Source organism: Cornus florida, unplaced genomic scaffold, assembly GCF_030987335.1.
Source record: "Cornus florida cultivar Cherokee Brave unplaced genomic scaffold, ASM3098733v1 CherokeeBrave_3.0.0_Hap2_Chr07, whole genome shotgun sequence".
Classification (NCBI taxonomy): Eukaryota; Viridiplantae; Streptophyta; class Magnoliopsida; order Cornales; family Cornaceae; genus Cornus; species Cornus florida.
Window position 1 is genome coordinate 13499733 of NW_026775577.1, and position 24482 is coordinate 13524214.

The 24482-nt window shown below is 36.3% G+C and overlaps 4 protein-coding genes across 6 annotated transcripts; 2 read left to right on the forward strand and 2 right to left on the reverse strand.

Moving 5' to 3' along the window:
* Positions 1–890: 890 nt before the first annotated feature.
* On the reverse strand, positions 891–1373 carry LOC132316274 (uncharacterized). Its single transcript, XM_059814783.1, has one exon. The coding sequence runs from the start codon at positions 1371–1373 to the stop codon at positions 891–893; it is 483 nt and encodes a 160-aa protein (XP_059670766.1).
* Positions 1374–9189: 7816 nt separating this feature from the next.
* LOC132266447 (uncharacterized) lies at positions 9190–11709 on the forward strand. The gene is made up of 4 exons (XM_059767321.1): positions 9190–9451; positions 10217–10292; positions 10400–10572; positions 11391–11709. Exons 1-4 carry the CDS (start codon positions 9339–9341, stop codon positions 11464–11466), a joined length of 438 nt encoding a protein of 145 aa, XP_059623304.1. The 5' UTR covers positions 9190–9338; the 3' UTR covers positions 11467–11709.
* A 3451-nt stretch (positions 11710–15160) lies between these two features.
* LOC132266448 (uncharacterized protein At1g65710-like) lies at positions 15161–17751 on the forward strand. Of its 2 annotated transcripts, none has more exons than XM_059767322.1 (2): positions 15161–16440; positions 16548–17751. In XM_059767322.1, exons 1-2 carry the CDS (start codon positions 15295–15297, stop codon positions 17502–17504), a joined length of 2103 nt encoding a protein of 700 aa, XP_059623305.1. In that variant the 5' UTR covers positions 15161–15294; the 3' UTR covers positions 17505–17751. The 2 variants fall into 2 exon arrangements, with proteins under 2 accessions (XP_059623305.1, XP_059623306.1); XM_059767323.1 differs by having other exon boundaries at positions 16551–17751.
* A 35-nt stretch (positions 17752–17786) lies between these two features.
* Positions 17787–23569, reverse strand: LOC132266449 (WAT1-related protein At3g02690, chloroplastic). 2 transcript variants are annotated; one of them, XM_059767324.1, is made up of 7 exons: positions 22702–23568; positions 22203–22250; positions 21227–21349; positions 19878–20027; positions 18863–19034; positions 18510–18570; positions 17787–18289 (listed from the first exon to the last, which is right to left on the reverse strand). In XM_059767324.1, the coding sequence occupies exons 1-7, from the start codon at positions 23497–23499 to the stop codon at positions 18190–18192; spliced, it is 1452 nt and encodes a 483-aa protein (XP_059623307.1). In that variant the 5' UTR covers positions 23500–23568; the 3' UTR covers positions 17787–18189. The 2 variants fall into 2 exon arrangements, 1 of the variants encoding a protein (XP_059623307.1); XR_009468632.1 differs by lacking the exon at positions 17787–18289 and having other exon boundaries at positions 19871–20027; positions 22702–23569.
* Between the last annotated feature and the right edge of the window lie 913 nt (positions 23570–24482).

Sequence of the window (24482 nt, forward strand, 5' to 3'; positions counted from 1 at the left end):
GTTTTTTCTTCATCGTTTGGATCCATAGGGATTTGATTGTAGCCTAAATAATCATCTAGAAAGGTTAGACGTTCATATTCAGTTGTGGCATCCACCATTTGATCAATCTTTGGTAATGAAAAACTATCATTCGGACAAGTTTTGTTTAGGTTGGTAAAGTCAATGCAAACTCTCCATTTACCATTATTCTTTTGCACTATAACCACGTTTGAGAGCCAAGACGAGTATTGAACTTCTCTAATGAACCCTACTTCTAGCAACCAGTCACTTGCATCAGCTATGATTTGGTTACGCTCCGGGGCGAACCTTCTCTACTTCTGTCTTACAGGCTTGACGTTCGGATCTACATTGAGGGAATGACAAGAAACAAAATGATTGATCCCTGGCATGTCTGAATGGCTCAAGGCGAACATATCTGCGTTCTGAGACAGGAAATTAACCAACTAGTGTTTTTCCTCATTTGCAAGCCCTTACCCTACTCTCGTAGTTCTATTTGGCCTTTGAGGATCAATTTGCACATCAACTAGAGGTTCTTCGGTAGGGACCGAAGGCTCCCCCTCCCCATTCTCACTGGATGGAGGCTCCTGTAATTGCTATCTTGGGCTATCAGATCGGACGAGAGCTTTTCCCTTCCCAACAGCTTTCAGAGTTACAGAGTAGCATTCCTTGGCTGCGACTTGGTCCCCATGGATATCAATCACCTTATTTCCATCTGGGCTCAAGCATCTCATCACCTGGTGCAAAGTCGACGGGACTCCCTGGACCCTGTGAATCCACCTTCTTCCCATCAAAAGATTGTAAGACGGATAGATCTCGACTACCACAAAGCTTTCAATCAGCTCTCTCTCAGTAGCTCGAACCTGTAATTCTACCATACCAATAGGCTCTACTCATTTTCCATCGAATCCTAACAAGGGATTTCCAGTTGGTTTGAGCTTTTCTAGCTTGATGATCTCGAGCCGGTCAAACGTTATTCTTAGCATGACATTCGTGCTGCTCCCTGGATCAATTAAAACTCTTCGTACCAAACACTCTGTCACCGTCAAGCTAACGACCAGAGTATCTTGATGAGGTATTTGAACTCGCAGCAAATCCGTCCTGTCAAATTTTATCTGTGCTGATGCACTCTGCTGGTGTAGAGTATTTACACTGCTTATCCTCCTCTTCATTTGTGCTTGATGGAGACGCGTTCGGAGCAATTTTTCTGACTCTTTGGTTTGCTCAGGTTGGCAATGAATTGTATTTATTATCCGAACAAGCTGGGTGTCATGGTAGTTCGACTTCTGATTTCTTTTCACTTGCTCAGCCAGTCGATTCTGCTCCACTGCCGGCCCTTGAACGTACCCTACAAACTCTCCCTTTGCTATCAGCATATCCACTTGTCTCTTTAAGTTCCTGCATTCATTAGTCTGATGACCAAAATCATTATGGAAAGCACAATGTTTAGATTAATCTCTCTGTTCGAAAGGTTGTTTAATTGCTAGGGGAGAGCGAAACTTATCTTTATTCTCTTGATACAACCTCGCCAGGGTGACTTTGAGTGGAGTGACTTACTCCTCCTCTTTAGGCCTCTTTTCTGCCTTCCAGGGGGTCTAACGCTGTGGTAGAGCTTGTTTTTGTCTGATCTTTGCTTTGGTTTTCTCTTCCGTCACGACCAAGGATGTCTTCTTTGTGTTAGCATCTTCTTCTTCTTCCAAACGCACAAAGCCATCAGCTCTTTCATTCAGCTCGTCCATGGTTCTCGGCGTATTCACCATTGGATTTGTATAGAACGGTGTCCCTCGGTTCATTGCTAGTTTGACGAGATTGAACCTGGTGAGGAAAGCTTGGAGACATTCATCTTCATGCTGTTTCATTATGAACAGACTTAAAATATTTTTGGCCGGACGCTTGTTCCCGTAATACTGGCTTATGAATTTATCACACAGGTCCCAGAAGCTATCCACTGAGCCTCTTGCCAAGTTCTTAAACCAATTGAGCGCCGGTCCAGTCAGACTTGTAGGAAAACACTTGCACATTAAAGGATCATTCTCCGTGTTCAGAGCTATTTTTAATTGAATATGGTAAACGTGATCGATCGGATCGCTCGTTCCATCAAACAGAATGAAAACTGGCATAAAAAACTTTCTCAGATTCGGAACATTCAGGATCTCCTCAATAAATGGTGAATCAACTGTTCGTGCTACTGAACGGAGGGCTTCATTGTCCCTCGGAGACCTTGAGAGAATCCTTTAATCAACAGACCTCCTGTCTGAACTTTTATAATCATACGCGACCATCGACGGTTGGTAAGGAGGATCAAATGACCTTTCCTCCGTCAACTCCCACTGTCACGATGGTGTGGCTTTATAGCGACCGAACTTTATAGTTTCTTCTCATTTAAGCCTCTCACGATGTGGATCGATCTCCATGAACTTTTCTCTTCTAATCCGTTCGTGATGTGGATCCAAATGGACAGATCCTTCCCAATTTTCTACATGATGAACATTTGGTGGAATATTGTCGGGTCTGATCTCTTCGCGCTGAAAATCCAGGTGAACATTCCCTTCCTGTTCAACCTGGCGAGCAACATTCGTTTGCACAATTCTTTGGGCTACTAGAGGTGGTTGTGGAACAATCGGAACTTCTCGACGCTCCATTCCAGCTCTTAATTTCGCATTCTCTCTTCTTAGAGCTTCAATCATGCTCATCAACTCATCGAGCTTCGTTTGCTGGTCATTCTCTTGTGGATTAGAACTCTCACCTCTTATCATCGTTCCTGATCGGAGCAGAGTCATTAGCCTTGAATTCTTGATCGGATCTGAACTCTACTAATGCGAATGCACTAGATCTGGTCTCGGACTGGTTGAATTCTAATCTCCTTTAGTTGGATCTGAATCTTTCCTGACGTGAATTCGTCAGATCTAGCTTTGCTAAAAAGATCGCGATTGTGCAGATCCGACTCCAATCTCTAAAGATCAATTAGAACCAAGACTCTGCAAGATAGATCATGATCTCGCCGATCTGAATCCAACTTCTAGAGATCAACCTTTTTCTTCACGAATCAATCTCGATCGTTTCCTACAGACGGCACCATTAAAGATTCAAAAAAAATCCTCTCTCAATTTGGACAGAATAGTTTTACACTTCAAGAAATTTTTCAACCCCTTTTCCCTCTCTTTTTAGTTTATTTATAGACTGTTACAAACATTCTATAAGCTTCCTAACTAACTCCTCACGCTGGGCTGATCCTTTGGGCTCATTACGGATATGGGTCCATTTCTTTTGCTTGAAGATTGGGCTTCCAGATTGATCTTCCAGCCTTGGGCCCAATAAGTGACGGTTTAATTAAGTAAAGTGTTCTTTCCAGACCCGTTTCTAGTAATCTGGGTCGTGCCCGGCCCAGGTTACTTTTGGTATCCTCAGATACATTCAAAGTTGAGTAATTTTAAACTATTTCATATATATATCTATATTTTTAAAAATTCTAAAAAACTGCCAAAATTTTTATTATTCTAAAAAATGGAGGTCTAGTAAGAAATATTAGAATTTGGAATGATTGATAGTTGGAGCTTGTGATACCCTTCGGATCCGAGACACGGGTTGATCAGGCCCAGGCCCAAACCCGAGGGAATATCAAACAATTAATATTTTATAATGAACACGGAATACAAAATAAATTAAGAAATGAAATTAAAGCTGGAAGGAACTAAAAATAGAATCCGCAAAATATTATAATTATTAAAATCCATCAAACCCAAACTCCAAAACTCCATTAGTTTACAACTTGGGAATCCATCTCTAGTGGACCCCTATTAAACATCCAAACGGAAGATAGAACAACTGTAATAAACGTCCAGAAATAAAACTATAGAGAGAACCCTACATCGTCAGAAGAGTGAATAGAGACCTCTGCTCAACACGAACACGTCTAAGCCTGGAACTGTCGTGTACCTGAAAAAATAGAAGTGGGTCAGGCCCACGCGCAAGTTCTATACTACTACAATCCAAACAGAGGCCCGACACGCATGTACATCCTAAACAATTCAACAATAGCTGATAGTCCGTAAATATATATATAGTCACACTAAAGGACTCTCACTGGACTACAGGCCGGTCTCAACCTGAATAGAGGTAACATGCTAAAACGCACACGAAGTGGGCATATGTACCTATACCTAAGTAGGGTACACTTCCAACCATCGTAGCCAGCTACACATCCCGATGCATATACGCTCCCTAGCCATCGGTCCTGAGGCTCAAGCTCATACCGAGGCACCATAACAGTACATATATAAAATCCATCCAAAATCCCTGGTATTGCCGCTCAACAAGTAGTTGCCATGACAATACAAATCCACGTGACTTAACTTTTAGTTAATCCCATCCTTATTCCAAGTAGGTAGGTAACGGTATTGTTTTAAAAACCAAACCCATCCTTAGTATGCCTACTTTCCAATCCTCCAGTAGTCAATAATACCAATAAATCAAGTATATATCAACTAAATTCCAACATCCATCATTCAATGTTAGCAGTGATAAAATAAGCATTGATAAACAGGGTCACAACAACAACATATACATGCCCAATTTAAGTTGTTCCTTTTAGTCTGATATAAAGACAGAATTAATTAAAACTTCCATTTAACACCTTACAAATGACATACAGATATGTAGGGTATGTATCACAAAATCCTGACCTCCACAGTTGATACTAACTGTGATAATGTAAGCATCAAAACAATATTCATAGTATGTATATAGACATGCTCAAATTATAGTGTTCCACAAAACCGATCTAGTGTTAAACTCAAATCCTCCTAGTATTTAAGTTCCAACAGTTGCTATTACAGAAGTTAAGATAGCTATCATCTAGACCCATCCTTCCAATAATTTATACTAGCAGTGGTAAAAAAAAAACGTGAACCACAGAATCACAATGCATCCACAAACATGCTTAGTCTAGGTTGAACAAGCATACAACATTACTGTAACTACTAGTTTCATAGCAAAACAGATATCATTTTAGTTTGGTTTAATCTTCATTAATCCTGGAATCATTTAAGAGTGCAAAGAGTATGAAGCCTAAGGGAAAGAGTAAGGATAGAATCTTGCCTCAGAAACTTTTGTTCAAAGTTTCAACGTCGTCTTCTTAAAAAATCCCGGCGAGTTCCAAAACCCGGTTACTGTTCACGGGTACGAACCACTATTCCCGAACTCAAAATCTGATCTCCACCGTTCAGATTGTGCGACCCTGAGTCATGAACCTATCCTCTAAATTTCAGCTCGATCGGACCACGGACGGAGTGGGATTGGATGTTTGATGAAATCTGGGCAGAATGAAAAAAAAAACCTGTGCGACCCAGTTACTGTTCACGAGTACGAATTACTGTTCCCGAGGTCAAACTCTAGTTCAGATTGTGCGTCACTGAGTCGTGAATCTCTCCTCCAAAATTCAGCTCGATCGGACCACGGACGAAGCGGGATCGGAGCTTTGATCAAACCTTGGCAGAATGTGAAAAACTGCGTTTTTCCTTCTCCACTTCCACAAAACGTGTGCTTTGTTTAAAAAAAACCCTACACAGACGTCTACCTTATACTTATAGAGTTTTCCTAAACCCTAGGTTCATTTAAGTCCAACTCACAATCCTAACCGGCCCATCCAATTAACGTAGAAACCTACGACGGCTATAATATAAAACCCTAATTTATACTGTAATTAAAACCCTAGTTAGATGTATTTACCTAATTACCTTATTCACCATTAAATACTTAACAAATAATCTAATTGAACAAAATAATAATTAGTAAACCTAATTAAACCAAATAAGACACACATAAAATAAGACACACATAGAATAATTAAACCAATTACACTTAAACCATTAATGCCAATTAAATAATTAAAACACTAACAAGTAATTCCAATCAAATAACTAAACCAATTACACTTAAACCATTAATGCCAATTAAATAATTAAAACACTAACAAGTAATTCCAATCAAATAACTAAAAATAAATATCATTTAAATAAATTAAATCACCACAAAAGAAAACAATTAAGTACCTAATAAAAAATAAAAAAATGACACATAATCAAATAAAATGCACTTAAATAATAAATTAAATACCATTAAATACCAGGAATATCCTTTTTAAAATTAGGAGTATTACAGAGCTAAGGGAAAAGAAAGATGTGGATGATCATGTGAGTGAGATATATAACCAAAAAGAAGAAAAAAAAATAGATTTGTCGGGTTTAAACCTAAAAAATGAGTATAACCCATATTTTTTATTTTTTTAAGTTTAAAAGAGGTGACACGTTAGTTTGCGTGACTCAATCTGTTTTGATGGGACATGACTGAAGTATTATCCTTATTGTAATTATGCTTTATGAAGCTTTTCTCTTCTAACACAACTTTTTTATTTTACTTTCTCAACTCTCTTACTGTCCTTCATACTCCCTCTCTCTCTCTATTTCTCTTAAATCTTCTTAGTGTGCAGATATTTTTCTTTGTAATTCATTTACCGTTAAAGTCATTTCACTAAGACAAGTTTAACCCATAGAGGAGTTTTATGTTCTCTTTTTCCTCCATTCGCTTGATAATAAATTTTTTCAAAGGGACAAAAGCTAACTTCACCCCGTTTGAACCAAACTGTTGGTTGTGGTACGCCCGCATCACATAATTTTTGAATTGGTTTAGCCAGTCGATTTTAGGGTCAACAGAAAAATTTCTAACATTCAATTTTTGAACAAATAAGGGCCTGAATACTGAAAAACTAAATGTCCCCTTCTATAATTGAATAAAAAGGGTAAAAAAAAATAATTAAGTGTGAAATGACGCAAGTGTCCCTCTTTTTTTACCTCCTCCTTATATATAAGGGCATTATTAGAATAGAAAAATGGTCTTCTTGAAATTTTATATCTTAAAAATGTTGCATAGTACTAAATTTGTAACACCTCAAACTTTTTTTTGATCATTTTTTCAAACTTAATGCAGTGATATACCAAAAAATAATAATAATAAAAAAAGGGGGTGATATTTGCCCAACATTTAAACATTTTTCTCACTTTGTCCAAAAGTTAATATTGTAGGTTTGAAAAAGTTGTTGGAGTTGATGTTTTTGAAAAGGAAAACTCTAAAGTGGTTCCAACAAACCGAATCCCTCAAATTGTTGGGGGTGTGAGATTGTGGTGTGTCATATTGGTTTTTTTTTTATATATTTATTTTTATATTTTTTATATAATATTTTTATGTTGTCTTTTCACATAAGACATGAATTTGAGACATCAAAAAATAAAAAAAGGGACAAAATTATTGTGAAGGAGGGATTATCGTTTTGAATTTGGATCCTCTCCCATCATCATCTCCAAGGCTTCATTCAATGAAAAATAATAATAAATATATAATATGTGCCCCATCTTTTTCCGGGTGTGTTTGAGAGTTATGAAGGACAGACATCACAGATTTTTTTTCATAAGTTAGTGACTATCTGTTCAGTATCTTTTTTTGTAAAATGTTTAATATAATGTTGCACTTTCCAAACATTTGGAAAAGTAGAGATTTCCATTTTCTATTATTTTCTTTGGCAACTAAAACTGTTCCTTCATTTTTCTAGTACTATATACTTCCAAAATGTTTAAGAAATGAATATAAATTCGGGCTAGATCAATGACCCATTTAGTCAATGATACTCAAAATGGACAGGATTAATCTAATAAGCTATCATTTTGCAGCATTTCATCATTAGGTGAGCTCAACCAGTACTAATACATCTGAAGCAGCTAATATCTGTAATGGTGGATTTGCTAATGGTGGCGGCGTAGGGGTGAGGACATCAAGCTGCACCAAAGAAGAGGTTGATGCCATTCTGATCCAGTGTGGACGGCTTAGCTGGAGCTCTTCATCCAAGAAGGCCGCTTTGTCTGGCTCCGGTGGGTCATCTGACAACACGGCCAATCCCCACCGCGGCCTTAAGGAGTTATGACTTCGACAATGAGACTGTGAAAGGCAATGGTACTTGTGATGACGGTGTTGTTGATCAGACTAACGTGTCAGTGGTCTAATAGTATCAACTTTTTACTTTTCAAAGAGAGGTTAGGGGTTTAAGTCTCAATAGAGACATGCGTGTAAGTATTGATGGAAATCAAGCAAGTTTCAGCAGAAAGGTGTGTGTATGTATTGATGGAAATCGAGCATATGATTTGATTAATATGTCTTTAAGAATGTGAATTCATTTTCCTCCTCTCTTGAACTCTTGAAGGGAAGGAAAACGGTAGACTTTGAAGGGAAGCTTCTCTCTCCCCTTTTCCTAATTCCTCACGCCGGTCAATTTGAAAAATGATGTTTTCTTCTTTCCTTTCTCCCCTCAAATGAAGGCTCCTACGTAGACTGACAGTAGTTGAACTTTGTTGAAATTAAAGATATTTCTTTGACTATATTATTTTTTTTTGAATTGGTTGAATTGAAGTATTTAATTATTTTATCAACCTCAACCCATCCGTTACTCTAGACATTTGAGGACCGTTCTTAGAGAATGCAAACTAATTAAACAATACCATAAATAGTTATTAAGGATGGAGACTCTTATACGAGGACACCTATTCACAAAAAGTTATCACTCGGACATAGACACACCTTCTCAAGACGTTGGATTCTATCCGTTACTCTAAACTCTAAACATTTGGGATGGTTTGTAGACAGTACAAACGGACTAAACAATATGATAAAAGGTCATCAATGATGGGGGACATGAACGAAAACACGCTCGGCTCGAGTAATTAGAAACTCTACTAATTAGGTCACTGATTTATTAACGTTCCTTCTGAGTCGGCCAGGATCAAAACCAAACATAAGTAAAAAAATGAGTAAGACATGGTGACAAAAAATTAAATGAATAAAATTCATTAACATCTGATTTAGAACACAGTAATTAAAGAAAATGTAGGGTATGAGAGAGTAAGGGTAGTTGTGAAAGCATTGAGTTCCAGATATTTGTAAGGTAAAAAGCCTTCTAAATTATGTAAAATTAAATAATTTTTACTCAAATTTACGTCATGGGGCAAATGGGAGTTTAATAGAGTTTTGAAAGAATCAATATAGTAATAGTATATGTATATGGCAGTCGTTGAAGACAATGAATGTGAGCACATAAAATTGACCAAGTCAAACCTCGCCTTGGGGAAAAAGGCAGAAGAAGGAAGTTAGAAAATGAAATGGTGTATAAATAGAGCAAATCAAAACAGAACTTGAACAAACCCATCGCACACCACATCAAAGTCTCTCTCACAAATCAATCTTATTCACTATCTAGTCTATCTTCTTCTTAGCTTCGAGAGTCGATCGGAATCGGAAAAATGGCCGGAATCGAGTCGCTGCCCAAGGAATACGGATTCGTAGCCCTTGTTCTCGTTCTCTACTGCTTCTTCAATTTCTGGATGGCTTTTCAAGTCGGCCAAGCCCGCAAAAAGTATTACAATCTCTCTCTCTCTGTGTGTGTTTTTTTTCTTTTTCTTTCTCAAATCAGACGAGTAATTGATGAAACCCTTAATTTTGGGTGCTATCCTACTTTCTAAGCTATATATGTGTTATATATGTATCATTATATATACCTACATATGTATACGCACATGAGTAAGATATATGTGTGTGTTTATATATATATGTAATTAAAATTTTTTTTTTTAATTTTTTTGGGGGCATTTCTTATGTTTTTCTCAAATTAGATGAGTAATTGAAGAAACCCTTGTGGTACTTTTGGGTACAGAGTGTGCTATCCCACTCTATAAGCTTATATATGTATACATTTTGTGTGTTGTATGAGTAATATGTGTGTCTATTGTATGTATATGTATGCTTTTTGGAGTTTGTTCATGTTTTTTTTTTCCTTAAATCAGACGAGTCATTGAAGAAACCCTTTTGGTAATTTGGGAACAAAGTGTGCTATTTCACTCTCTAAGCTATATATGTATGTTATATAAATATATGTGTGTGTCGGTGTATATATATGTGTGTGAGCGCTTTTTTTTTTTGGAATTTCTTATGTTTTTTCTCAAATCAGATGAGTAATTGAATTATTGAAGAAACCCTTTTGTTAATTTTAGGGGAAAAAAAAGTGTGCTATCCCACTCTCTAAGCTATATATGTATACATATATTATGTTAGTGTTTTGAAATTGATGAAACCCTTTTGTCAATTTTTATTTGTAGTAATTTGATGAGGACTGTATTGATAGGTACAAGGTGAACTATCCCACGCTCTATGCTGTGGAATCTGAAAACAAGGATGCTAAGCTCTTCAACTGTGTTCAGGTATGCTTATTTATGTTCATTATGATCATATATATATATATATATATAATCAATAAATGCATGTGTAATATGATGGATTAAAAGTGTAATTGTATTGGTGGTTGCAGAGAGGACATCAGAACTCGCTGGAAATGTTGCCCATGTTCTTCATGCTCATGATTTTGGGAGGAATTAAGCATCCCCTGATCTGCGCTTCTCTTGGGGCCTTCTACATCGTCGGCCGCTATTTCTATTTCACCGGCTACGCCTCCGGTGATCCCAGAAATCGTCTTAACCTTGGGTATGTTTATTTTTCCAAATGCAAGCAAACACATGCACACTCACAATATTGTCCTAGCAGAGTTCGAACACTCACAACATCTATGTGTAGGAAAATTGTCTTTAAACTGAATTGTGTGTATCGACTTGGACTGAATTCTGCTGGAAAGAACAAAACGAAACCTAGTAGATCTCACCAAAAGATGCCTATAGTCATTTACTAGTGACATTGTTTAGTCAGTCTAAAATTTGAAATTTCTCTCGTTTTTCGAAAGTTCAAGCAAACGCCCACACACTCCAATATTGCCCTAGCAGAGGTTGAACACTCCAACACTCTTATTTACTAGTGACATTCTTTAGTCGGTCTAAATAAACTAATGACCATTGAAAATCATATGGACCTCAAGATACTGATTGATCATCTTTTAGTTGCATTGCATTGTTTAGTCGGTCTAAACGTTTTGCTTGTATATAGCATTACTCGTTACACTCAGCTTCCTTGCGGCTTATTATGACAGAAACGAACACTCATTGTGAATGAAAAATTACACTCACCTTCTCTGTTATATTTGCCAATGGGTATGCAATTTAAGTCTGTTCGACTTAAAAATGCCTTTACGTGCATTACAATGGTACAATTGGTATTTTGGAAGTTCAAATTGTTGATGTTTACATAAAATCATGGTTAACCGCCAAATTATATGTAACAAGAATGAGCATTCTTATTTTTCAAACAAGAGAAGTCGGTGTAAAGTGACATAATATATATATATATATATATATATATATTTGGATGTCTCTCTGTGTTTGTTAATTTTGTTTGTATCTTTTTGCTTTCAGGAAATACGGGTTCTTGGCATTGTTGGGGCTTATGATTTGCACGATCTCGTTCGGTGTCAATCTCCTTCTGGCATAAGGATCTTTGCTCGATAGTTTGACCCTGCTTTGCATCCTCCGCCATTGTTGTTTTTAGTTTCCTTTCACATTGTCTTTTTCATTTGTTGTGTTATCATCTCATAGATTTTACAGTCTTATGAAGTTTTGGTGTTATGTTTGTTTTTCGGAGGTTAGTTTTGATGTTATGTTAAGGAGAGATGTTAAGTCCAAAATGGATAGTTTGGACAATATTGTTACTTTTTAATCAAATATTACTTTCTTATGTTATGTGGTGTTCTTTAAATTTGCAGATTTTGGGCATGAAAAATAGCTTAGAAAGTTAGAATACAGAGATTTTCAGATTTCTCATTTTAAAATTTTCATTTATGAAAATTACTTTAAAATAAAATTACACTAAAATAAAATTTGATACATATCTTTGAGTTCGAGGGTATAATTTAAAAAAAAAAAATAGTTTTGGGACATGCATTGTTGTCCTTTTTGAAATCCACAACTATTGTCCCGAGCCAAAAACACCATTCTATATTTTCTGAAAATTTTGACACCCATTTTGGCAAAATTGTGTGACAATAACGTGGAGAATAATTGGACTTATTTTGTGATGATGTGGCAGTGGGTAAATCAGTAATTTTTTAGATGGGAAGAAAATTACATACTGTTGTTGTTCTCAAAAGAATTGGGTAATTGACACTTGAGTCAACCAAGGTTAAAAGGATAATTTGATCAAGAGATAAAGACAAAATCTTTTTGTTGGAGGATAAATATCGATTGGTTTAATCATAAATCTAAAACAAAGGATAAGTGCACTCAAGTAATGAAGAGAGAGATATATATATATATATATATAAATGGACCACGTAATCAATAAGTAAGTGGACTGACTTGGAATTCTTATCCGAACGAGATGGACGTTCATTTATGATTTCCTGTTTTTATGAAAATTAAAAATATAAATTTTTAATTTTTTCTTATCTCTCTCTTATTATTTTCATCTATTGAGTTTTATCTCTAGAAAAAAATATATATATATAAGGAAATATATTATTTTCTTTCTTTTTGTATTACCAAAATAAATAATATTATGAGAATGAACTATATTATTTTTTATTTTTAATTATATTTTAACTATATATATGTGTGCGCTATATATGGATTCACGTTCAATTACTATAATCACAATTTATATAGTTTTTTTTATTTCTATTTTTTTAATTTCCTCACTTAATTGATGTACATGTTATATATATATATATATATAACACGTAATATGCATATATATGTTTGTATATATGAATCCATATATAGCGCGCGCACATATATATAGTTAAAAGAAAATAAAATAATCTAGATATATATATATTTTCTGGCAATCTAAAATGTTATTGATATAAGGGATAAAGTTGAGGAGAGGAAAATAAAAGGAGAGACATAAAAAAAAATAATAAATAAAAATAAAAATTTAAAGGGTAATTTTGTCTTAAAATTTATATTTTTCAAAAGAACGTGTAAATTAGGAATTGTGATCAATAAGAATACAAAGCGCTACTATGCAATTAGTACTCCCAGCGAAACCTCAAGGACTTATCTCCCGACTCCTTACCAACGCAACCATACTTATAAAGACTTTTATTTCTCTATATATAATTAGATATTTTAGGACCCTATAAATAAAGAAAGTAGCAATCATTGACACATTGTAATAGTGTGCTCTAATTATGCTTTCTTAAGCTTTTCTCTTCTAACACAACTTTCCTTTTTTTTACTTTCTCAACTATCTTATGCTCCTTCATACGAATCATACTCCCTCTTTATCTCTCGCCATCTTTATTTCTCTTAACCTTCTTACTGTGCTGCAGTCTCTGCATGTATTTTCATTGCAATTCATTTACGGTTGAAGTCCTTTCACTAAGGCAAGTTGAACCATAAAGGAATTTTATGTTCTCTCTCTTTCATTCGTCTGATAGTCAATTTCCCCGCGCTCTCTCTCATAAGGCCATTATTAGAAGAGAAAATTGTGTTTTCAGAATTTTATATTTTAAAAATGTTGCACATGACTAAATTTGTAACCTCAAACCCTTCTTTAATCATTTTTCAAACTTAATGCACTTGTATACCAAAAAAAAAAAAAAAAAAAAAAAAAAAAAAAAAAAAAATCCTTAAAAGTAATATTTGCCCAAAATTAGAAGTGTTTTTCTCCCTCTGCCCAAGCTTAATATTGTATGTTTGAAAAAGTTTTTGAAGTTGATGTTTTTTAGAAGGAAAACTCTAGAGTGACACCAAAAAACCGAATCCCTCAAATAATTGGGGGTGTGAGAGAGTGGTTTGTCCTATCATTTTTTATTTTTTTTTTAAGTTTTTGAAGTTGATGTTTTTTAAAAGGAAAACTCTAAAGTGATACCAAAAAACCGAATCCCTCAAATAATTGGGGGTGTGAGAGAGTGGTTTGTTGTATCATTTTTTATTTTTTTTAAAATATACAATACTCTTACGTTTTTTTTCAAATAAGACATAAATTTGAGACATCTTAAAATGAAAAATCATGTCTGATCAAATATGGTTTTGGATTTGGATCCTCTCCTATCATCTCCATGGCTTCATTCAATGATAAATAAATAAAAAATGTGCCCCATTTTTTTCTGGGTGTGTTAGTGTTATGAAGGACAGACATCATAGATTTTTTCATAAATTAGTGACTATTTTTTCAGTATCTTCTTTTTGTAAAATGTTTAATATAATGTTGCACTTTCCAAACATTTGGAAAAGTAGAGATTTCCATTTTCTATTATTTTCTTTGGCAAATAAAACTGTTCCTTCATATTTCTAATACTATATACTGCCAAAATGTTTAAGAAATGAATATAAATTAGGGCTAGATCAATGACCCATTTAGTCAATGATACTCAAAATGGACAGGATTAATCTAATAAGCATATATCATTTTGCAGCATTTTCATCATTTGGTGAGCTAAACCGAGTCAAGAAAAAAACCATGTCAAATTAGCCACGCTCATACATAACACTTGCATCGAGATATTAAAATTACTCTAAAATTACTCCTCGAGCATGTTTCATCCTGCACAAAACTCGTCAAGATCTATCTTGAAAAAGAATCAAAATTCTCTCTTGTGTCCTCTTAGTCACAACACACTAAATCGATAATTTAATAACTTTAAATCGATAATGCAATAACTTCATAAAAGTATTAAATTATTAAGTTATCGATAATGTAATATCTTAACATGATGTAATATATTTAATAACGCAAATGTGTGGGTTACCTTGTACTACCAAGTCACGAATGTAGTGGATGACACAAGATGAGATTAGAAAAAATAAGAGAGGATTTAGTTTTCGACAGAATAAGCATGATATTTTTTTTATATTTCAAGAAAGCAAATAAGAAAAAAGAAAAGAAAAATAAAAACAGAAACCCAATCAGATCTATGGCCAAACACTGCCCCCACCAGACGACCGTTACAAAAATTCCAAATCTTAAAGATGTTTTCAATTTCAGAGATCATTAACTATACAAAAGGAACAATGATGCTATGTACTGGTGAGACAGTTCACTCTCGTGGTGGTGGTGGGTCTGACATCAGTTTAAAAAATGACCATCTAACGGCTAAATCACAGATTCCCCGCCTACCTGTCAAAAAATTTGAATTCCTCACACACTCTCTCTCTCTCTAAAATCCAAACCGTTGTTATTTCAAAAATGAAGAATGTGTTTCTCGGACACTGAACCCTTTTCCCTTTTCCTCTTCTCTTCTACTACAACTATTCCATTCCTCTCTCATTATTCCTTCACTTTCTCTCTCTAGTTTCTGCATTTTTCTCTCTCTAAAAAATGGGTACTTGCTTGAGCAAGAAAACTACTTCTCCTCCTCCTCCTCCTCCTAGAGCACTTCCATGCCCACCAGATCAAACCAAACTGAGTACCGAAGTAGCGAAGAACACGACAGAGGAAGAAACTACGAAGAAGGAAGTACTAGTCATAAAGCACAGAAAGAGCCATGACATTGATAGGCACTCTGAAGAAGAGAAAAAGGGTAGAGAAGACCAGAAGGTCGCCTCTACTACGACCACCACCACCACGACCACAGCCACTACTAGTACTACTACATCTGAAGCAGGTAATATCTGTAATGGTGGATTTAGTAATGGTGGCAGCGTAGTGGTGAGGACATCAAGCTGCACCAAAGAAGAGGTTGATGCCATTCTGATCCAGTGTGGACGGCTTAGCCGGAGCTCTTCATCCAAGAAGGCCGGTGGGTCATCTGACAACACGGGCAATCCCCACCGCGGCCTTAAGTACTCTGGTTCAAAGAGGAGTTATGACTTTGACAATGAGACTGCGAAAGGCAATGGTACTTATGATGACAATGTTGTTGATGAGACTGCTGCAGGGGAGAGAATCAACCGGCAGCGTCAGCGCCAATCTAGGGGTTCTCCTTCGCCGTCCCATAGGAGGAGGAGGACACCTAGCAGAGAAAGAGACCAACAACCGCAGCAGCAGCGTTCGGGCAGCAGGGAGAGAGGCAACAGTGGTGGTGGGAGAAGGGTGAGCCGGTCCCCGGGTAGAAGAAATGGTACTAATGGTGTTGCTGATTCTACACCATCATCTGCCAATGGTGGTGATAGTTGTAGACCTGGAAAGATAGTCTCCGTCCCTGCTACAGTTTCTTCGTTGGCAATGGATAAGAGCAACAATGGTGGTGGTGCAGAACCTCTGTCTGCTGCTGCAAAGAAAAGGATCTCGGTGAAGAGAAACACAGCTCGCTCTTGCTCCCCTGCAAGGGCAAATGTTAGAGCTTCTAATGAAAACCAGGATGCCCACTCCAACCAACACAAGCAACAGCCATTGTCCCTCAGCCGCAGCAATTCAAGGAAAGCTGATCAATCTCCTTACAGAAGAAACCCCTTGAGTGAGATCGATACAAATATAACCGGATCGGAACAAATGACCCTGCCCAACAACAACATTCTGCCTCAGGTATTTTACCTAATCTTTCAATACTCCTTTGTCTTTCACATGCAATTATGCAAATTCCTACCATGTTTTCTTGATTTTACAACTAGTTGTTTCTATGCTAAATACAGCAGGCTGCAATGCACAAGCCAAACATTGAGAATGCAAGTAACAAGAAAGTAGTAGTGCAAGGGAGTGAGAACAAAACCAGTCAAAAAGGTGCCGCGGACAAGATTGTTACTGTGAATTTGAGAGGAAAGGAGCAGCAGCTGGTTGTGGAAGAGGCTAAAGGATTGCAATCAATGGCCAGGGATATTACAGTGACTGCAATTGCATCAGGAGATGATAGCCTTAAACCCCAAACCTTAGTAAGAAGCAGATCATCTAGGCGATCCCGAGACCTTGACCTCAATCCTGAGACACTACTGAATCCAAATACCAATCCCAATCCCAATCCCAATCCCAATCCGACCTATGCTGCATTATTGCTTGAAGACATCCAAAACTTCCACCAAAAGAACACCAACGCAGTTTCTCTCCCACCTTGTGTTACCAAGGCCTGTTCCATCCTCGAAGCAGTTGCTGACCTCAACTCTTCTACAAGCTCCAATCTGTCCTGCACTGAAGAGAGAAGAAGAAGAAGCCCCACAAGTGAGCAGCTTAACAAGAACACTGACAATTTTTCTTTAGGAGCCAATCCTGTTGGGAAGAAGAGAATAGACCCTTTTGTAGAGTCTGAAGTGGTCGTTGCTGATGATCTGATTGAGCCGAGTCTTCACAAGTATGTAACCACTAGGGGTGGTACAGTGGAAGTGGAGAACATGGAGGAGCAAGAATCCTCAGGGAGCAACAGCTTTGTGAGTGGTCAACTGCACTGGGTTTCTTCCACTTCATGGGAACCAAATTCAGCTGATTCAACAGATTGCTGGACATCTTCGAGGTCCGGTTCTAGAGATGATCGGATTCCACTGAGCTTTCAGAGGCATGCTTTATCTGAGCCAGGAGGCTGTAATATAGATGATGCCAAAAGAAGACTGATTGGAAAGAAAAGGGAAGCGCATCAGCAGATAGGACTAGCGCATTGCTGAGTTGGTTTTAGAAGAGGTCTTCACACGCTACCTGCTGCTGTAGCTGCTTCAGCTTATGGATTGATCTTTTCAGTTGTAACTTTTCATTCAGAAAAGATTGTTTTTTGTGGTTGCATACTTTGCAACCTTTTATGAAGTTTTACTGTTAACAGCCGTTTGGTTCACCCCAGTTCTTTTATCTCTTGGTATTGATTGAACATATTGCATAATCTCATTTCAAATACACATTAGTCAACATTCCTAAACTGTCGACACAATGAAAACTTTTAACGCACAGCTAAATCTGTGAAGTATATACGCTATTAATTTCATGTTTTGTTCGATAAACACATTGTCATGTCAATAATACATACCATGCTATATAGGCCTCGACACATTTACAATATTTACAGACAAATATTAAAGAATAGATGCTCCTTTTACCTTCATCTAAAACAAAATGTTCCCATGAAAAGAAGCTGGTCCCCTGCATCAAATTTAGGCCTTGATGACTGGTGTGCCAAGATAAGAGACTAGACGATGATGGCAGCTACATATTAGCGACTGGAAGACGAGCCAACCTGACATCTTCTTACTTTCTCTGTTTACAATTAGTTGCACCCATTTTCAACACGCCTCATTCGTTACCTTTGTAATTGACCATGTATATTGCACCCACAGTAACTGCACCCATTTTCTACACACCTCATTCGTTACCTTTGTAATTGACCATGTATATTGCACCCACAGTAACAAATGCTCCAACTAGTTGCACAGGTGAAAAGGTCTCACCAAGATAGAGGAACCTGTATTTCGAAGTAAATCATATTACAGAGAATGAAGCACAAAAAAGGGGATAGAAGCTAATCATATCCATCAAATGCAACACAACTCTTCAGGTACTGTTCACTTCATCTCTCGTGTCAGCTGTTCCGAATTCCATCAGAAAACTAACAACTAATTCAAACAGTTGAACAGAAATGCAGTTTCAGTTTTTGTAATTTCGTTCTGGTTGGATGAACTTACCCAAAAATTGAAGCAAACATTGGAGTTAGAAAGGTGAGGGAGCTGAGCTTTGTAAGACTACCTGAAATGAATAAGCAAAGCAACTGAAATGAATAAGCAAAGCAAGGTCAATCCTTTTTGCAATTAGAATTAGACACTGTTATGCTATTTAACATAGCTTAAAGGTGCATCAGTTATGTATTCCACAAAAAAGTAAAGCAACAATATATTTATTTTTCCCAACTATCTGGTGGCCAGCTTTATTCAACTTATAAAGGAGGCCACAAGGAAAGATAATAGACTAACAATTTAGAAAGAAGTATGTGAAAATATATGTTGTGAAGAAGACAACAATATCATAATTTGGAGATGACCTCTTGTAGCATTGTAGAAGAATACACCATAGCTGACGGCACTTCCAAAAATGGAGGTATACAGAAGCGCCAGAAGATCACTTGTTGTAAGCTCCTTCAAACTCCCACTCAGGGCAGGATCATTATTAAGGATGGAGACCGCTACAAGAGGGAGACCACCAATAACCATGTGCTGGAATAAGAGTTTAACATATGTTAGTTTCTACTTTATGCTTATTGCACAGATTTCCCAAAACCACAATGTGACAATATACAACATGATAACATGATATAGTTGGAACTTTGGCTAAGAAATAGCCCAGGAGAAATCATTTTCACTGTTTTAAATTCAGGGAAAAAAAAAAAAAAAAAAAAATCACTGTTTTAAGGCTATAGTTCCCAATAGAAGAAAGACAGAATGAAGCCAAAGAGGAAAGCTACATCATTGTGCGATACCTATTTTGTAACATGGAAAATGTTATATAAAAATTAGAAGACAGACCATGCTTTATAGTAGCACAGGATGTTGGACAACTGAGAATTAACATATTAGAAGATGTTACTAGTTGAAATAAGGATTTTAATAAGGATGACTGGGTACATGAATATATATGCATGTGTGTTCTCAATAAATAAAAAGGTGCTGCAAATTAAAGACAAAGAGATTCGGCAATATGCAACAAAGACTATTGAATTCATCGGTACAAAAGACTGATATCAGAAAGTAGAAAAATGAACGGAGAAAGACCTAGGAGAAGCATGGTTATAAGACAAGACATGATTCTTAAGAACGTAACTACAATTTGAGTTCTATGGTGTATGACTGATGAAAAGGGATTCTGTTAGCCAACCCAAGTAGATGGAATTGAGAATAATGAGAAATTTTTGGACACATTAAAAATCCTACTAAAAGGGTACAATCCCAATCATGGGCTACAAAAAAATTTCTATGGCGTAATCGTCAATTCTAGGGTACATTATTCAATCATATAAGATCAATAATAAGCTAATAATCAAGTAAGGTGGTACATTTTACCCATCCAGTAGCCATGACAGGATCAGAGTACTTGGAAACCCAGCGGACCATGACAGTACCAACTGCCATGCTTTGCGCTGCAAGAAGCATCCACCACTCCCCGCTTCCCCACAATGAAAAGTTACTCTCATCAAAAGCAAGTGCAGGTACCTGGAAGATAATTCTCATCACTATACTAAAGCAGTATAGGCAGACACGTAAATACTGTGACATTTCTCTTTGCACCAACAGTAACCATATTACATAAAAGTACTCTATCCAAATGATAACAAAATGGCATAGGACATCAGATCAATTACATTACAAGAAGCTGCACAATGAGCACAGGTCATGCTATTCTTCCACCTTTTACTGAAGATACATTACATGATTGAACTGCATAGATGCATGATGAGTGCTTGGACGATTGGATTAGGTTTTGTGTAATTTTACAGGGTATCTTTGGCTTTAGACGTCATCTGATTGTATGGTTGTAGGTCTAAAGAGTATAATATATAAAGCTTCAATTAATTGATGAAATCTGTTATTTGCACCATGTTAACTCGAAGGTTAAAAGGGATTTCCATCAAGGGCTGGTGTTCTGGGGGTGTATGAAGACTGGTTTTTATGGTAAAAACTGAAAAACAGAAGCACCAAAGAAGTTATGCGTGAATTCATACATTCAAATCTGCACACTGACGTTGATGCTCTTTGGTTCGAATTAAGAGGTAAACAATCTAAACCACCGCAGAAACAGCAAGGTTTGATGTAAAATTTCCTTTTCAACACAAATGTTATTCAACCAGTGGTCAGGCATGCACATTGATATATTTGACCATGTCAATGGGTGCATTCATCTGAACTTACTATATCTTTCTAAATGTAATTATTCACCTTTACACAAAAAGCACTATTTTTTAATTATTTTATTTTAAATGAAGTACATGAGTACTAAACCATAAGCATCCAGAATACCATAACTTTCCCTACGTGTGGCATGATAATTACTCGTGAAGAGGGATGAATGATGCAATATATATAATTAATCTTCCACCACCATATAACAAGATGTTGACAAAAAAGCACCAGATACATAAAAGAATATAGCAGCTATTTTACAAGAACCGTATATTTTATTAACAAGAATAAAAAAGTAGAATGCATCCAACAGGCAGCTTGACAAGCACTGAAATACATGTCAAGTAGCTCTTCTACATATCAACATGGGTAAAAAATGAAGCTTTGCATACTTTTTTTTTCTCTATAACTACCTCCCTGGATAAGATTTCCCTTTCTTTTTCTTTTGTAATCAACTTGACTTCAATATAAAAAGAAGCAAGGAGAAATCCAGGTTTAAAAGATATAAATACCTCAAGAAGTAAAAGACCTATGACACCAAGAACTAACCCAGCAGCTCCAACCAACCCAATAGATTCACCAAATAACAATGCAGCAAGTACAGCCACGGTCAACGGCTGTGAATCAATTATAACCTGCAATAGTTTGTTCAAACTCTTAGCCATTACCATTCACACATAGAAACATCAATCAAATTGAAATATTTCAGTTTAAAAAAATAATAATAATAATAAAAATATTACAAATGGCACAAGCGCATGACAGAAGTAATCGTATACCATCTTTTTATTGTTTAAACGAAATGAAAACGTCCTAGGAGCAGGAATATCCACAGGGACGGATCTAGGAATTCATATGACGGGGGGCAATTTTATATAGAGGAATTTTTTCATAATTTCAGTGGGGGCAATTTTAAAATTTTATAGGTATAAATGCAAAAAAGTATAATTTTAGGGGTATAAAATGTAAAAATAAAAAATTTCAGTGGGGACGCATGCCCCCACTCAGCCCTTAACAGATCCGTGCCTGAGTATCCATGTCACTGCACTATTGGGTAAGCCTAAAGTGTTATCGCATGCATAGAACTTAATTTATTATCATTTACACAATTCTAAAACATTGATTATCTGGCAATGAAGATTCTCTTAAAATACATAAAATAAAACTAGCAAAATAAAGTTTTGCATGAATTTTACAATTTTGATTCTGAACTGCACTGAGGTTAACTAAACAACTTAAGTTTAAAATAAAGAGTTTTTTTATTTTATTATGTGTGTGTGTGTGTGTGTGTGTGTGTCAAAAAACATTCAGGAAAAAAAAAAAAAAAAAAAAAAAAAAAAAAAGCCCTAAACAACTTAAGCTTAAAACAAGAAAAAAGAACAAAAATTACCCACTAATTCCCAATAGACTTTACTTATTCTAAGTCCTCAAACTTGCAGATGGAATGAAACTTTACAATTTGATAAAGCAAAGAAGAGTATTACATACACTGCCCAGACCTGCTGATGTCCTTTCTAATCCTTCTGCAAGAAAACCCTGTCCAGCATTACAAGACCATGGCAAAAAGTTAAATCTTTTGCTTTATCAGAAAAATTCAATAATATAATCTATACACATATACATTATACGATCCCCTCCTCTTTAGGGAATCCTTTGCACTCATCTTGTGCACTGGTGCAACATGGCTACATCACAGTGCAACACAACTATATCACAATGCAACACAGCTACATCACACAAAATGCAACACCCATGTAACAACTTTTAAAAAATGCAAAACATTAATACAATTCTCATGCAACATATTACATTGTGTTGCCACATTATAACACCATCAAATCGAGAATTTAACACATTTACGTAGTTGTTGCATTGACAATTTAAAGTTGTTGTGTTCCATACAGGGCATTTTGGACAAAAATGAAGAGGATCCTGGTTCACATTATATATATAATATGTTGAAAAAGGAAAGGGGGAAAGGAAAGACCTGAAAACATGTAGCATCAACGAGTGCAAAGAGAGAGATGGAGAGCCAAGCAGTGAGTCCAGAAGGGAAATTCCGACCTCGTGAGGCAGCGAAGGCAACCAATAGAAAACCGGCCGGTATAAGCCGGAATGCCGATATGAAGAAAGGACCAGTCTTGGGCAACACTTCCTTCATGGCCACCATAGCCGTTCCCCAGAAGAAGAATGGCGAAATCAGCAGTGCCCATTCCCATAATTCCATCATCAATGAAGACGAATCCTCTGTAATCTCCATTGTCGAGCTCTTCAACAGCTCATCCGCTTCAGAGGATGAAGAAGACGTCACGAGACATTCCACGTCGAGCCCAGTGTCAACGCCATCGACTCCGGCCGACGACGAACCCACTTGGGTTTCAGATTCTGCTGATCTTTCACTGACGCAATTGACTAAATGGGGTCTGAAATTGACATGGTTGAGCTTCGTTTTACTGATTTTGGGGTGATACGACGAACCCACTTGGGTTTCAGATTCTGATGATCTTTCGCTAAAGCAATTAACTGAATTGAGTCTGAAATTGACATGGCTGAGCCTGTTTTTGTTGATTTTGAAGTGATATGGATAAACTCTCGACGTGGAAAGAGGAGAGGGAAGAGGTGACACAGACACTGACACTCTTCTTCTTCTGACATGGTGGTGTGCCCAGAGCTGAACGGTCGGATTGGTTGGAGGATTCGAGAGATGAGGAGGGTTGGTGGAACAGGGACTGGGATTCACAACGCAGAAGCAGCTCCGAGAGGAAGGAAAGGAAATGGATGCCATTTTCCTCTCTAATTCTCTCGATGGGTGGAAAAGTTTTTGACCCTTCCTTTCTTGTCAATCGGACTCGAGTTTGTTTGTTTTAAATGGGCGTGGGTTGGGATTGCTAGCTTGGTAGGTCTTGAAGTTTAACTGGTCCAAGTCCAGAGAATTCATTCCCATTCCAATTAAGGTTGAAGATTTGAGCCCAATTCACACTAAAATTATTGTCTACAAGAGTGTTGAGGCTCCATGTTAGTTTTACATGATCAAATTATTAAACTTTGTGATATTGAAAATTTATGGGGATAATTCGAGGTTATTTTTAAAATGGGTGAAAATATTAATGTTCATGTGGATGAAAGAATATTAGATAAGTGATTTTGATTCAGTTGTGTAAGAAATATAGTAGGTAGATAATTTGAGGTTATTTTCAAGTAACATTAATTTATTTATGTATTTAATTTATAAAATATTTCTTCTAAATTTTTAATCTAATATTATCTTAAATTTATTAATTTCACATATATTTATTTATTCAAATAAACAATATTAACAATGAATGCTAGACTAGTAATAGTTATAAATTCAATTCTCTTTTTATTATTCACATATTTCTAAAATCATATCTATGTCTTAATTTTTATTATCTTCTCAACACTTAAAGTGAAATTTGGTTTCAACTTTTCTAAATCATAAGGATAATGACAATTGTGTGGAATGATTATGTGGGGAATAATTCTATTATTTCGAATAGTCAAGTCTGTTTCATTATTTATAGACATCCTTTCAAAACTTTTAGAAACTATCTGCCTCTTTAACATTCTACTCTTCCTGTCTATCTACAAAACTTCCCCTTCAATATTCCAAAATTCCCAACACAATTCTAGAAAATATTCAGACGTAGTCTCGCATGTAGACGTGCGACATATTACATGTAGATGTGTGACATATTTCTTACACAACTCTGAAAGAAAGTAAAACTCTCGTCTCACATGCATATGTCT

Excerpts from the sequence above, each read along its gene's own strand:
- LOC132316274 (XM_059814783.1), bottom strand. The coding sequence starts at position 1,373 with ATGCTGATAGCAAAGGGAGAGTTTGTAGGGTACGTTCAAGGGCCGGCA.
- LOC132266448 (XM_059767322.1), top strand. The coding sequence starts at position 15,295 with ATGGGTACTTGCTTGAGCAAGAAAACTACTTCTCCTCCTCCTCCTCCT. Across the intron at positions 16,441-16,547 it reads ACAACAACATTCTGCCTCAG|CAGGCTGCAATGCACAAGCC; the intron begins GTATTTTACCTA and ends TGCTAAATACAG.
- LOC132266449 (XM_059767324.1), bottom strand. The coding sequence starts at position 23,499 with ATGGCATCCATTTCCTTTCCTTCCTCTCGGAGCTGCTTCTGCGTTGTG. Across the intron at positions 20,028-21,226 it reads TAGGTCTTTTACTTCTTGAG|GTACCTGCACTTGCTTTTGA; the intron begins GTATTTATATCT and ends ATTATCTTCCAG. Across the intron at positions 18,571-18,862 it reads CTTCTACAATGCTACAAGAG|GTAGTCTTACAAAGCTCAGC; the intron begins GTCATCTCCAAA and ends TATTCATTTCAG.
- LOC132266447 (XM_059767321.1), top strand. The coding sequence starts at position 9,339 with ATGGCCGGAATCGAGTCGCTGCCCAAGGAATACGGATTCGTAGCCCTT. Across the intron at positions 9,452-10,216 it reads GTCGGCCAAGCCCGCAAAAA|GTACAAGGTGAACTATCCCA; the intron begins GTATTACAATCT and ends CTGTATTGATAG. Across the intron at positions 10,293-10,399 it reads AGCTCTTCAACTGTGTTCAG|AGAGGACATCAGAACTCGCT; the intron begins GTATGCTTATTT and ends TGGTGGTTGCAG.